This window comes from Camponotus vicinus, unplaced genomic scaffold (genome assembly GCF_025532165.1).
Source record: "Camponotus vicinus isolate PSW18456_S1 unplaced genomic scaffold, iyCamVici1.0 SCAF_2, whole genome shotgun sequence".
NCBI lineage: Eukaryota > Metazoa > Arthropoda > Insecta > Hymenoptera > Formicidae > Camponotus > Camponotus vicinus.
This window is the reverse complement of record NW_028141956.1, coordinates 22764922-22780930: the sequence shown is the minus strand read 5'-3', so window position 1 is coordinate 22780930 and position 16009 is coordinate 22764922. Positions and strand designations below refer to the sequence as shown.

The 16009-nt window shown below is 31.4% G+C and overlaps 1 protein-coding gene across 1 annotated transcript in view; it reads left to right on the top strand.

Annotated features, from left to right (window-relative positions):
• The window catches only part of LOC145966745 (multicopper oxidase 3), a 50282-nt gene that overhangs the window by 14589 nt on the left and 19684 nt on the right, over nt 1–16009 (top strand). Inside the window, exon 6 of the mRNA XM_083091071.1 lies at nt 8113–8317. Coding sequence (XP_082947197.1) covers nt 8113–8317 — 205 coding nt within the window. The remainder of the gene's footprint in view (nt 1–8112; nt 8318–16009) is intronic.

Genomic DNA, 16009 nt, shown 5'->3' with positions numbered 1-16009 from the left:
AACAAATTTTTTTTAACTGGTATTATTAATTAGTAATTTTATAAAAATTTTTGTTTCCTGGTACAAAAATGTATGAGTTTTTAGAAAAGTTCATTTATTTCCTAATAAATTCATATTTTAATCAATTTTCTACGGTCTTTTTTGATAAAATTATATCGTTTTGAGGGAAGATTTAAATCTGACCGTTTATCGCTATGTGAAGCATCGAGTTACATTTTAATTTCTTTTTTAAAAAAATTTTTCATGATAATTTTTTTCTGAATTGCAGATTTTACAAGGAAAGTTTCATTTTATAACATTTTCTTCAAAACAGTATAACTTTCTGAAAAGAGGTCGTAGAAAATTTATTAAAATATAGATTTGTTAAGAAATAAATAACTTAAAAACATTTTTGTATCAGAGAACCGATTTTCCTGAGCAATGCAGCAGTTTAAAAAAAATTTGTTTTCTATTCCTCAAAGTCTATCTTCAACATTCGTCATTTTGTAAAACATTTTTTGTAACTCAAATTTGGTTTTTTTAGTTTTTAAGAGGATTGTTTAATTTGAGATTTATTTCATATTAATACGGTGAGTTTTTGCTGATTTGTTGCTATTGAAAGATGTTAAAAAATTTTGCTAAAATTTAGTGGCCCGTTTTTTGTATGTTCATTAAGTAACTATCAAAGATATCCAATGGAATAGAAATATTCATATAGTTCCACGAACTTCATATAGTTACCACGCCTCGCCGCTAGGTGGCGAAAGGAAAACGCCTAATCTAAAAGTGGGATTTATCTAAGACAGTAATATAAGGCTGCGATGCAGGTCCCACAAATCACGGCTTATCGGTCAAAGAGCGCTATTATAGCTGCATCTCCTCTAACTTTTACAAGGAGCTCCAGAGCTTCATGTAATTAATCGCAGACGGTTAATTTTTTTTAATTCCATCTATATGTATCTACAGAACATTAAATCGATCAAGTTTATGAGAAATGACATTATAATAAAAATTTAGTAGTTAGTGGACATGACATTAAATTGACTTATAATCGCTATAAAGTTGACTTTTAAGTCGACTTATTAGCTGACTGACAGTCGGCTGTTAGTCGACTTTAAGTTGATATTCAGTTTGACTTTGAAGTCGATTTCAGACTGTTTCTGCCGACTGACAGTCAACTAACAGTTGGCAGAAAAAGTCTAAAGTTGACTTCAAAGTCAAACTGAATGTCAACTTAAAGTCGATTAACAGCCGACAAATGACTCGACTATAGTCGACTGTCAGTCAGCTAATAAGTCGACTTAAAAGTCAACTTTATGGCGACTATAAATCGATTATCAGTTTAAATTTCAATTTAATGTCATGTCCATTAACTATTAAATTTTTATTTTAATGTCATTTTTCAAAAACTTGATCGATTTAATTCCCAACGGAAAATAATTGGTATTAGGTATCCACTATATATTCTTTATAAGCTTAAGCGATCCACGAATATATGAAAAATAGCTATTATAGATGCTATAGATATCCAAATGTTCGCAATTCGACGTTTTATAAATATCTACAGGATATGTAAACCAATATCTTGTAAATATCTGTACAACATTTAGTGGATATTTATTATATATAAATACATTTTTTATTACATATATATTGATATTTATTTTTGGATGGATATTCATTTAATGTTCTGTATATAGATATATATGAGGTGAGCAAAAAAGTTCTGAGCTTTAGATCTCATACAACCAAGACAACAATTTAAATTTTATTTATCTTCCCCCCCTTTTGCGGTTTTAAAGCGTTGACATTTGGCTTTTTAAAATGTCGTGCAGTTTGGCGTTTGATACACATAACCTCAAAAATCAGTAATGTTTACGATGGCAATAACAAAAGAGCATATTCGATTTTCCATCCACTTCGCGTTTCATCTGAAAAAAAATGCTGCTGAAGCCACTGAAACAATCACGGCAGACCGCTATCAACAACAATTGACCAATTTGAGCGATGTATTAGAGAAAAAGAGGCCATTTACTGGCCATGGAAGTCGTCAAGTAATCCTATTTCATGACAATGCCCGACCACATGTTGCGAAAGCGACTCAGGACTATATCTTTGCGTCAGGCTGGGAACTTCTCCCGCACGCGGCGTATAGCCCAGACATGGCGCCTTCCGATTACTATCTATTTCGGTCGCTGTAGCATCACTTGGCTGATACACATTTCGTGAGACATGAAGAGATACAAAAATGCATTGATGACTTTATCGCTTCGAAGCCGGTGAGCTTTTATCATCAAGGAATTCGCAAGCTACCCGAAAGATGGCAAAAGGTCATCGATGCAAACCGGGAATATTTCGCTGATTAATATTTTGTTGTTTGTTTTTTAATAAAGATTGAATTTTGCAAAAAAAAGCTCAGAACTTGTTTGCTCACCTAATATATACAGGGTAGGGCAAAAGTTCCGGAACGGCTAAATATCTTAGAAAATATTAATTTTTTGAAAAAATGGTTTAGAAAGAAAAAAATGGCTTAAAAAAATGTATTAGCTGATGGTATTTATTTGACCTTGGGATGACCTTGAAAAGCGCGGTCAAGGTCATCATAAAAATCTTAAATGGCAACCCCTATTTTTTATTACATACTCTTATAGCTGAGGTCGAGAGCTTTCCAAAACACATAATTAAATATTTTTTCATCAGGTACTTTCCGAATTATGAGGCTTGAAGTAATTTCTCAATTTTACATAAACCATAAAATATCTAGTAAAATATTCATTTTTCGATTATCTTACCTTAATACTTTTATGCACAAAATAATGAGTGGAATCAATTGGTGTAAAGAAAAAATATAGCTGTTTCTGAAAAAAAAAAATGTAATTGTTAATTGCAATTTACATATTTTTTCTTCGAAACAATTATGTGTTTTCTTTACACCAATTGATTCCTCTCATTAGTTTGTGCATAAAAGTATTAAGGTAAGATAATCGAAAAATGAATATTGTACTAGATATTTTATGGTTTATGTAAAATTGAGAAATTATTTCAAGCCTCATAACTCGGAAAATACTTAATGAAAACTAACTTAATTATAGTGTTTTGGAAAGCTCTCGACCTCAGCTATAAGAATGTGTAATAAAAAATAGGGGTTGCCACTTAAGATTTTTATGGTGACCTTGACCGCGCTTTTCAAGGTCATCCCAAGGTCAAATAAATACCATCAGCTAATAGATTTTTTTAAGCCATTTTTTTCTGTTCAAACTATTTTTTCAAAAAATTAATATTTTTTGAGATATTTAACCGTTTTGGAACTTTTGCCCTACCCTGTATATGATGGAATTAAAGAAAAATTAACCTGCGGTTTTAATTATATAGAGCTCTGGAGCTTCTTTCAAAAGCTAGAGGAGATGCGGCTATAATAGTCCGATTTCTTTGATCGATAAGTCGTGATTCGTGGGACCTGTGCTGCAGCCTTATATATTACTGTCTTAGATAAATTCCACTTTCGGGTTAGGCGTTTTCCTTTCCGCCACTTAGGGGCGAGGCGTAAAGTTTGTGAAAGTATATGAATATTTCTATTTATCCTTTAGATATCTTTGATAGCTAGAGAAAGATAGGGATGTATGTGGGAGGATGTCGGACGTGTCTTTACGCCCATTTGATCAACGAGCGACAGAATCCATCCAACGGCAACGGCATTGACGCATATCCTGTGGAGAGAGCATTCACACACTTTTCAGCCTAACGAATAATTGCTAGAAAACAATATTCGCAGACTAGAAAAATATGTGAGGCGGAAGTAGCTGGATCGGGAATCGAACCCGAGTCTTTCGCTTTCCGGGCAACTGCTACTTGATGAATATACACTTACACTAAAAAAAACGGGCTACTAAATTTTAGCAAAATATTTTAATATCTTTAAATGGCAACAAATTAGCAATAAATCACCGTATTGATATGAAATAAAGTTTAAATTAAACAGTCCTCTTAAAAACTAAAAAAACCAAATTTAAGTTACAAAAAATGTTTTACAAAATGACGAATGCTGAAGATAGACTTTGAGAAATAGAAAACAAATTTTTTTTTAAAATGCTGCATTGCTCAGGAAAATCGATTCCCAGTGCAAAAATGTTTTTAAGTTTATTTATTTCTTAACAAATCCATATTTTAATAAATTTTCTACGACCTCTTTTCATAAAGTTATACCGTTTTGAAGAAAATGTTATAAAATGAAACTTTCCTTGTAAAATCTGCAATTCAGAAAAAAATTATCATGGAAAATTTGTTTAAAAAAGAAATTAAAATGTAACTCGATGCTTCACATAGCGATAAACGGTCAGATTTAAATCTTTCCTCAAAACGATATAATTTTATTAAAAAAGACCGTAGAAAATTGATTAAAATATAAATTTATTAGGAAATAAATGAACTTTTCTAAAAACCCATACATTTTTGTACCAGGAAACAAAAATTTTTGTAAAATTACTAATTAATAATACCAATTAAAAAAAATTTGTTTCTCATTTCTCAAAGTCTATCTTCAACGTCTGTCGTTTTAAAATATTTTTTGTAACTCAAATTTGTGTTTTTGCTTTTTAAAAGAAATGTTCAAGTTTTAATTTGAGTTTTATTTCATCTTAATACGATGATTTTTCGCTGATTTAATGTTATTGAAAGATATTAAAAAATTGTGCTAAAATTTAGTAGTTCGTATTTTTTGTGTGTGAATGTAGATATATGAATGATATATATACTAGTTATCTATAGAAAATATGGACCTCATACAGACATTTAGACATTTATTAGATATCTATTGGATAAATTTTTCCGTGTAGGTTTTATTACACTTTAATTATATAACATTGTTACATATAATACAATTTAATAACGAATTAACTCAACCAAGTCCTTGAAAATGCCTAATTTAATCGACTTTTCGCTTTGCTGAAAGGCCATTTAATTTTCTGAAAATGGTCGACCTTAAGTCGACTCATAGTTGATAGTTAAAGTCGACAATAAACCGTACTAGAAATAGTTAACTAAACGTCGACTTAAAAAGACGACTTCAAGTTGACTAAAGAATGTGACTATCAGTCGACAAATAGCCATTTCGTGCTGTGTGAGTACTTGTGCAATAATTTTGTTGAACAGTGTACGAGGTTTGATTTTTTGAATTTTGTGCGCTATACGTAACTATTTGCACTCATCTTTTTTTCTGGTGTTAGTGTATGTGTTCGTAATACATGTATCAAGTTTCACTCATATTGAATGCGTAGTTTGTTTTTGACAGGCAAATAAGTAAGACGAATTTTGGTCTCGGCGATTTTGAAAATTACAGAACAAAGATTTTCCATTAAAAATAAAATAAAGTGCAGTGACATGGTGAAAATATTGGAGAAGCCTTTTGGCGAGTCTGCTATGAAAAAAACAAGTGTTTATGAGTGGTACAAACGTTTTGAAGAGGGCCGTGAAGACGTTGAAGATGATGAGAAAGTTGGATGGCCTGGCACATTAACTACCGATGAAAACGTGTAGAAAATTAAGAATATCGTTCTTGATAATCGCCGAATCACTATTAGGGAGGTTGCTGAAGAAGTTGGTGTCTCATACGGGTCATGCGCAACTTTTACTAAGATTTTGAGCATGAAACGAGTGACAGCTCACATTTCACTACTTGTTCGTGAATTTTTGGCAAAAAACAACACTGTAGTGATGCCTCAGCCACTATATTTGCTGGACATGGCCCCCTGTGATTTTTTCCTGTTCCCAAAGATGAAGAGAACCATGAAAGGACAACGTTTTGCGACCATAGAGGAGACAAAGACAAAATCGCTAAACGAGCTGAAGGCTATATCAAAAAGTGCGTTTCAGAAATGTTTTGAGAATTGGATAAAACGCATAAGTGTGTTATATCAGATGGGGACCACTTTGAAGGGGACTATATAAATATTGATAAATAAATAAATATTTTTTCAACTAAATAACTAAATAAAAATTCCGGGAGCTTTTTGATTAAACCTCGTATTTTAAAAATTTATTCACAGCGGAATTTACGTAATTATATAAGTTTATACAATTATGAAAAAAATGCATACATACAACTACGTATTTAATATATGTAAAAGGTATCATATTGTATATTACTACAGAATACATAAATTATGTGGTGTGATCACTTCTCTTTCATGGAGCAAAAAAGTTATTAATTTCATTTGATTTGCTATTGTTATATATATTACTAAAAAATGTAATTTTGTATATTTTTATACAATATACAGGGTGGCCCACGTAAAGTGTTACAAATTTATATCTCGGAAACGAAGCAATTTAGAGAAAAATGTTTCAGACAAAAGTTGTATAGTTTCAAGGGAGACATAAGATGGTGCCATTAGTTTGACCTTGAAGAGTCATCTGAAGGTCACGTGAAGGTCACGTGAAGGTCACCTCCAACTTTTTAAATGGGACACCCTATATGCTTTTGCATATTCTTGTAGCTTATCTCGAGAGCTTTCCAAAACACTATAATAAAGTATTTCTTTATTGAGTACTTTTCGAGTTATGAGGCTTGAAATAATTTCTTAATTTTACATAAACCATAAAATATCTAGTAAAATATTCATTTTTCGATTATCTTACCTTAATACTTTTATGTACAAAATAATGAGAGTAATCAATTGGTGTAAAGAAAACAGTTATTTTTAAGAAAAAATATGTAATTGTTAATTGCAAATTACATATTTTTTCTTAAAAACAACTGTATGTTTTCTTTACACCAATTGATTACTCTCATTATTTTGTACATAAAAGTATTAAGGTAAGATAATCGAAAAATATATATTTTACTAGATATTTTATGATTTATGTAAAATTAAGAAATTATTTCAAGCCTCATAACTCGAAAAGTACTTAATGAAAAAATGTTTAATTATAGTGTTTTGGAAAGCTCTCGAGGCAAGCTACAAGAATATGCAAAAGTGTATATAGGGTGTCCCGTTTAAAAAGTTGGAGGTGACCTTCACGTGACCTTCAAACGACTTTTCAAGGTAAAACCAATAACACCATCTTATGGCTCCCTTAAAATCATACAACTTTTGTTTAAAACATTTTCATCGAAATCGCCATGGTTTCGAGATATTCGAGTGTGAAAGCTAAAATGGGACACCCTGTATATACAGGGTGATTCAGAACTCATGGTACAAACTTTAAGGGGTGGTAGAGCACACTCTAACAATCATTTTTTGTATAGGAATGTATGGGCGCAAGTGACGCGTTGAGGCACAAACACAGGAAATAGACATGAAAGAAAAGATAAATTGTTTACTTACAGCGTCGTTGACAAGTGCTTTTTTATAGCAATGTTTACAATAATTGCTCAAAATTCTCACGCCATTCTCGACTGTGCTGTCGTCCGTGATGGGAGACTTTACGAATGCCGAGAAGGCAGACATGCATCTAATGTACGGGGCTGCAAATAGTAACTGCCAAGCATGTATTACTGTTGGTGGACGCAATTTTGAGCAATTATTGTAAACATTGCTATAAAAAAGCACTTGTCAACGACACTGTAAGTAAACAATTTATCTTTTCTTTCATGTCTATTTCCTGTGTTTGTGCCTCAACGCGTCACTTGCGTCCATACATTCCTATACAAAAAATGATTGTTAGAATGTGCTCTACCACCCCTTAAAGTTTGTTCCATGAGTTCTGAATCACCCTGTATATATTGTGTGTAGTATATTAACTATACTACACTATTATTGTTTTATTTTTAACTATACGTTATTATTGATTATTATTTCATAAAAGTTATATCAAACTATGATTCTTTTGATTTTTAAATTTTTCAAATAATGTTTTTTAATTTCTACCAAATATTTCAAACAACATTATTATTTAGATGTTGCTATTACAATACTTCGTAACATCAAATAAATAGGTTAAGATCATATTTTAAATGTTCATGATAATTTACAATGCAAATGTAGTAAATATAGTATATTTTATATATTTGAATAAATATAAATATAAATATTAAAAAAATTTTAAAGATTATAAAAGAATATTGCAAGTTTTTAAATCATTAACATATACTTCAACTTTTAATATATTTAAAAATATTTAAATTAATTTCTGTAGGATCTTTCATTTGGAATAAGCACAAATGTCTTACTTTCGATGTTTATGATTGAAAAAGGCAAAAAATATAGATTTCGCATGATTAATGCATGCAGTACAGTTTGTTTGATTGAAGTAAAAATTGAAAATCATCCTATGCAAATAATAGCCACAGATGGTGAAAATGTGAAGCCACGAGATGCAGATGCAATTACTATGGCTACAGGTAATATTTATTTGACATATGTGTATATAATGTGTATATACAGAGTGTTTCCGGTATCTTGCAACAAAATAAAACCATAACCGCGCGCCGCCATCATGTTCGAAGAGTCCGTCCACCGCTCCCTTCCTACCGCTTCGCCGCCGCGCGCTTCTAGCCACGCGCATTGGCCGATCTTTTTTAATTAATATCTCGAATTTTACGTGGTTTTTGGAAAATGATATGACTTTTTAATTTAGTTTAACGAGCTCTACTTATGGTTTTACTTTGTTGCGAGATACTGGAAACACCCTGTATATTGTTACGTCTTTGCGCGCGCGCGTCCACACACACACACACACACACACACACATAATATCGATATCAATAATCTTTCAAATCATTTTCTCTTACACAAAAAATGGACTTTCTTAAAAACATAAATAACTTTATGCACGGTACATGCATAGTAATTATAATAAACAAGAATACATAAGTATATAATATATAACATAAGTATGCAATCAAATCGTAATGCGTCTTTTCAAATTCAAATCCGAAACTACTCTTTCTTATTTATTTATTTCCCGAGAGATTACATTTTTTTTCTATGCAGGCGGTCGATTGATATTATCGATTGATTCATCAGCTGACATCGAGCGTAATATCGGGCGACAAAATCTTGATGGCTAGGATGGATAACTATATATAGGGTGTCCCTGAACACTCTATCACGCACTTGTGAGGAGATAGAGAGCAGTAAATTAAATAGAAGTCCTATACCGTTTAACGATTTTCACAGTAATAATAGAAATATTAATTATTAAAATCAGACGAATAAGAGACGCGCTCGACCGCTCGAGCCACGACCCACCGTGTCAGACATTATCTGCCGGCGTGCAGCGAGGGGAGGGACAGCGCGCCGCTACACGTGGTTACTGCCATTGCCATTTTCACGTTTCGTCGCGCGCCGGTAGGCAATGTCTGACAGTGGGCCGTGCTATAGCTCGAGCGGTCGAGCGCTTTTCTCAATCGTCCGATTTTAATAATTAATACTTCTATTATTATTGCGAAAATCATTAAACAGTATAGGACTTCTTTATTTAATTTACTGCGCTCTACCTCCTCACAAGTATGTGATAGAGTGTTCAGGGACACACACACACACACACATATATATATATATATATATATATATATATATATATATATATACAGGGTGTCCCATTTTAATCGATCACCCCGAATAACTTTTTGATTTTGATTGTAGAAAAAAATGTTTCAGACAAAAGTTATATGGCTTGAAGGGGGTCATCAGATGACAATGATTTGACCTTGGAGAGTAATTTGAAGGTCACGTGAAGGTCACCGTCAATTTCTTAAATGGAACTCTCTATTTTTTATCACATATTCTTGTAGCTTATCTCGAGAGCTTTCCAAAACACTTTAATCAAATGTTTTTTCATGAAGTGCTTTTCGAAACACATAATTGTTTCGAAGAAAAAATATGTAATTTGCAATTAACAATTACATATTTTTTCTTAAAAATAACTGTTTTTTTACACCAATTGATTCCTTTCATTATTTTGTACATAAAAGTATTGAGGTAAGATAATCGAAAAATGAATATTTTACAAGATATTTTACGGTTTATGTAAAATTAAGAAATGATTTCAAGCCTCATAACTTGAAAAGTACTCAATGAAGAAATATTTTATTATAGTGTTTTGGAAAGCTCTCGAGATAAGCTATAAGAATACATAATAAAAAATAGGGGGTTCCATTTAAAAAATTAAACCTTCATGTGACATTTTTGCTTATTACATAATAATTATTGCGAATTTTGCAAAATGATACAGGACTTTTCTTCTTAGTTTGACCCAATCTATCATCATTTTTCGTTTGGTCCCTCATGAATCGGACACCCTGTATATATTCCTGGAGATGATGACGAAGCACAAACTGAAATTATATTTTTATTTGTGTCCTCTGAATCAAAGTATACAATAACTATTAATTCAACTGAAGATATTCAAAAGAATGTCATATATAAAGTAAAAAATATTCTAGAAACAGAAAGAAACAACTGGGTACCTAAATATAAAATTGATGAAGTGGAATTGGACGATGCATACGGTATTAACATTGAGTTTGATAAAAACGATAAATTATTGAAAGAAATATTTGATACAATAGAATCAGGAGTGTTAAACTCTGAAATTGAAACATTTTCTTTTATTAAAAAAGAACCGGGTAAAATTATTCTAGGTAATGAAATAAGCCTGAATGTATTTGCTATTCGAGACTTAACAAATCTCATAGAAGAAGAAAGAAAGAATTTACCACTAGCTTTTGATATAAACAAATTTAAATTTGAGAAGAATAATAATGAAACAAGAGTGTATAGTCCTGTAAAATTAATAATAACCCATCCTGGTAATAAAATATTTACGTCCGAAAGACTAAACCGAAAGGTGCTTGGTATTCTATAATATGTTGTTATAGAGCCAGATAAAGAAATTGTATTCAGTGCGCTTCAAGTTCTTGACATGTGTGTATACTCAAATTTTGTGAAAGGACCAATATTTAGATTTGTTACAAATAAATCACCTGCTTATATAAAACCTGCAAACGTAATGTACTTTCAGTTTAGAGATAACATAGGTCTATTTGATAAATTAAAACTTACTTTTGAAGGAGAGAGGCTTGATTTAAACTTAAAAAATGTGTGTGTGATAATTGACTTTCATAAAAATAAAGATAAAAAACTTTAAGCAGGTTTACAAGTAAATTAATACTGTGCCAGTGACCTGCTTGAAGGATTATTATTAATTTTGGCGCCTGAAAGGCTAAGTCCAAAGGAGTTTTTGAGTGATTTTAATATTATTTTATGATTTTTGTTGACATTTTTTTGTTTATGTTTTTAGTCGCAGACAAGTCTGCTTTAGCTGACGCTTTGTCAAGATTTTTTTATTAATAATGAGATTTTCTTAAATTGTTAGGGAAATAAAAGTTGCATTGGCTGATTTTTTTTTTTTTAAATTTGTGTTACCTGAATTTTTATGGTTTTTTAGGGTGATATTTATGTTTTTTGAGTTGATTTTGATAGAAAAAAAATATGTGTTGAAACATACCCTTTATCATACTACTCTTCGCCTCTCCCCCGCCCACGCGTTTATTTAAAAGATGATGCATTTTTCTTTGAGTAAATGCGTGGGCGAGAAAGGGACGAAGCCCATGCACAAAAGGACTAACCTGTATCTGATGTATGTACGCGATATTCTTCGCATTTAATGCATGTTTTTACTATACAATTTAATTGTTAATAACTTTTTAATAAACAATGATCGCCAACTAAAACTTTTTGGAGGTTACTCAGGGTGATGACTTTAACAATATGTCAAGATCAAGGTCACTGGTGAAATATTGCGGTTCTTCTAGATATTCACCAAAATCTAATATTGTCTGTTGTTACGATTTTGCAGCAAATATCGAGCAAGCCTTGCCGTAGAATCAACAACGAGAATATAAAAATTAAGCATGCTGTGTTATTACATTGTAACAATAAAAATATATAAGTGTAGTATGACTTATTATTAATATAAATTAAATGCTATAGATATTATTACATAAAGGTCTATTTACACATATCCATGATGTGTCAGTGCCGTATCAGTGTCATGTCAGTAATATCCGTAATGTATCAGTGATGATTATTCACATATATCCGTATAGTTTGATCAGTTTGAACTCAGTGATTTTCAAGATGGCTCAGTTTACAGACGATGAATTGGCAATGATTAGGCAACATACAGTTTAAGAGTAAAATATGTTTTGAAATATTTATAATACTCTAGTATGTTGTATTTATTCTGATAAGTAATATATCTGAAATAAAAAATATTAATGGTAATTGTGCATAAAAGGAGCCTCCTCTCCGATTTGCTTTATTTTTAAATATGTTATAGGGGAGATCTTCCCGAGTAATTTTGTATATATATATATAAGGGTCGGACTCAAATAGTTTTGGAGATATAGGCTGAAAAAGGATAAAAATAATAAATACAAAAATTCGCGTGGAAAGTCGCAAATAAATGTAAATATTATAATTTTACCATGTCATATATGTTTAAGGTAATATATTTAATAGAATATATGTATTTGTAAACTTTGCTTTTTCTTGCAAAGTACATACGGGGACACCGCATCTTCCGCCCCCCCTACGGGGGGGCTCCACTACGGAAGATATAACCTAACCCAACCTGTGTCTGAAGTGTAGGAAATATCTTGATATATGACATTTCGCTTTACATGGTTCATATGGTTTATATAAGTTTGTAACTTTCTATGCGAAGCCAGATATATTCCACACTTCAGACACGGGTTGGGTTAGGTTATATCTTCCGAAAGTGGAGCCCCCCCGTAGGAGGGGCGGAACATGCGGTGTCCCCACATGTACTTTGCAAGACAAAGCAAAGTTTACAAATACATATATTCTATTAAAATTATTTTTGAATTTATTATTTTTATATTTTTTCCTATATCTCCAAAACTATTTCAGTCCGACCCTTATATACAGGGTGGCCCATTTTAATCCATCCAGTCGAATATCTCGAAAACCAAGCCCGGGAGAGAAAAATGTTTCAGACAAAAGTTGTTTGGTTTCGAGGGGGCCATAAGATGGTACCATTGGTTTGACCTTGAAGAGTCATTTGAAGGTCACGTGAAGGTCACTTCAATTTTTTTAAATGGAACTCTATATATTTTTAACACCCTATATATTTTTGCACATTCTTGTAGATTATCTCGAGAGCTTTCCAAAACACTATAATTAAGTACCTTTTCGTTAAGTACTTTTTAAGTTATGAGGCTTGAAATAATTTCTTAATTTTACATAAACCGCAATATATCTTTTCGTTTTCGGCGTAAGATGTGGTCGCTCTGCTTGTTCTTTATAATTTCAGATACACGATCTCCTGCAAGTGCCCTTTCCTTCCTGCATTAATGAGCGTTTGCATTTTGCGTATGATCTAACTTGGTTTCGAGACATACTATCTTTGCTTTCTATAATACGCAATAAATTCTTGAGTGCGCTTGATTGTGTGGCTTATAACAGCGTTACAACAAAGGACATTGGCAAGGTGAGCTTCCTATTTTTGCGTCGAGCCGTTGCTCATATTTTTGGTTATTATATCACCGATTTTGTATTCTCTTTTTTGACTTTCGTATGTTTCTCATGCTTTTCTTTCAATTTCAAAACTGTGTAAAATATGATAAATTTCTTGTACATTTTTGATTTCTTTGAGATTTGTGTGATGACTTCAATTTTGAATATTATTATTAATTTTTTTAGTACAATTCAGTAATGTGTATGTATAGTTTTGACATTGAAAAGGACCTGGAGTCAGGTCGAAACGTCTGTCGACAGAATTCTTTCACAATTTTTGCGATCCTTATTTTGTATGAGCAATGCGCTCCAATTACTATGTAATATTTTTCAAGTAATATTTTGTCTACGCAATACGTTCAGCGTTTTTGATTCTTTTGCCTTTACTTTTACTTTGCGATTCTTATCATAAGAATGTTTTGAAATTATTCTATTATTTCGTAAAATATATAAAATAATAAAATAATAAAATATTCATTTTTCGAATATCTTACCTTAATACTTTTATGTACAAAATAATGAGAGGTATCAATTGGTGTAAAGAAAAAACATAGTTGTTTTTAAGAGAAAATATGGAATTGTTAATTGCAAATTACATATTTTTTCTTCAAAACAACTATGTGTTTTCTTTACACCAATTGATTCCTCTCATTATTTTATATGTAAAAGTATTAAGGTAAGATAATCGAAAAATGAATATTTTACAAGATATTTTACGGTTTATGTAAAATTAAGAAATTATTTCAAGCCTCATAACTCAAAAAGTACTTAACGAAAAGGTACTTAATTATAGTGTTTTGGAAAGCCCTCGAGGTCAGCTACAAGAATATGTAATAAAAATAGGGAGTGCCGTTTAAAAAAATTGAGGTGACCTTCACGTGACCTTCAAATGACTCTTCAAGGTCAAACCAATGGTACCATCTTATGGCCCCCTCGAAACCAAACAACTTTTGTCTGAAATAGTTTTCTCTCCCGGGCTTGGTTTTCGAGATATTCGACTGGATGGATTAAAATGGGCCACCCTGTATATATATACAGGATGAGCCATTTTAATTAACGCACGCAATTATTTCGGAAACAAAGCATTTTAGAGAAAAATGTTTCAGACAAAAGTTTTGTGGTTTCGAGGGGGCCATAAGATGGTATCATTGGTTTGACCTTTAAGAGTTATTTGAAGGTCACATGAAGGTCACCTTCAATTTCTTAAATGGAACCTACTATTTGTCATTGCATATTCTTGTAGCTTATCTCGAGAGCTTTCTAAAACACTATAATTAAGTACCTTTTCGTTAAGTACTTTTTGAGTTATGAGGCTTGAAATAATTTCTTAATTTTACATAAACCGTAAAATATCTTGTAAAATATTCATTTTTCGATTATCTTACCTCAATACTTTTACGTACAAAATAATGAGAGGAATCAACTGGTGTAAAGAAAACACATAGTTGTTTTGATGAAAAAATATATTATTTGCAATTAACAATTCCATATTTTTTCTTAAAAACAACTATGTGTTTTCTTTACACCAATTGATTCCTCTCATTATTTTGTACATAAAAGTATTAAGATAAGATAATCGAAAAATGAATATTTTACAAGATATTTTACGGTTTATGTAAAATTAAGAAATTATTTCAAGCCTCATAACTCAAAAAGTACTTAACGAAAAGGTACTTAATTATAGTGTTTTGGAAAGATCTCGAGATGAGCTACAAGAATATGTAATGACAAATAGTAGGTTCCATTTAAGAAATTGAAGGTGACCTTCATGTGACCTTGAAATAACTCTTCAAGGTCAAACCAATGATACCATCTTATGGCCCCCTCGAAACCATAAAACTTTTGTCTGAAACATTTTTCTTTAAAATGCTTTGTTTCCGAAATAATTGCGTGCGTTAATTAAAATGGCTCACCCTGTATATATATATATATATATATATACGAAATTACTCGGGAAGATCTCCCCTATAACATATTTAAAAATAAAGCAAATCGGTGAGGAGGCTCCTTTTATGCACAATTACCGAAGTGTCCATATTTAGGATGTGATAAATCGTATAGCACGGGATATTGACGCAGTAATTCAATGAGTAGTTCGTCATTCATTTTTACAAGCCTAGAAATGTCTATGTGAATATAGGTATAAGCTTATAAAGATTTTTCCATGTCAAGCAAACTCACTTTTTTTAAGTCAAGATGTGGATTTGCAAATAAAATATTATATTAAGCATAATTTTACTGTAAAATTTTATCGTAAAATTACACAATATAATATTTCACTTTCATTTAAATCTACGATTTGATCCAAGTGATCTGCTTGGCGTCAAATACTCTATAAATAAATTTACTGACCGTCGTAATGTATCTGTGAAAAAGTAAAAATATCGTTTGCAATAAATACAATATCACTATGCGGATACTGAACTGAAACTGAACGATTCGAATACGATACTGCGTCGGATATGTGTAAACACGTTCATTTAAAAACAAAGGGATGATATTTATCATCACTGATACTGACGGAAAATAACGGAACTGAACGGATGCGG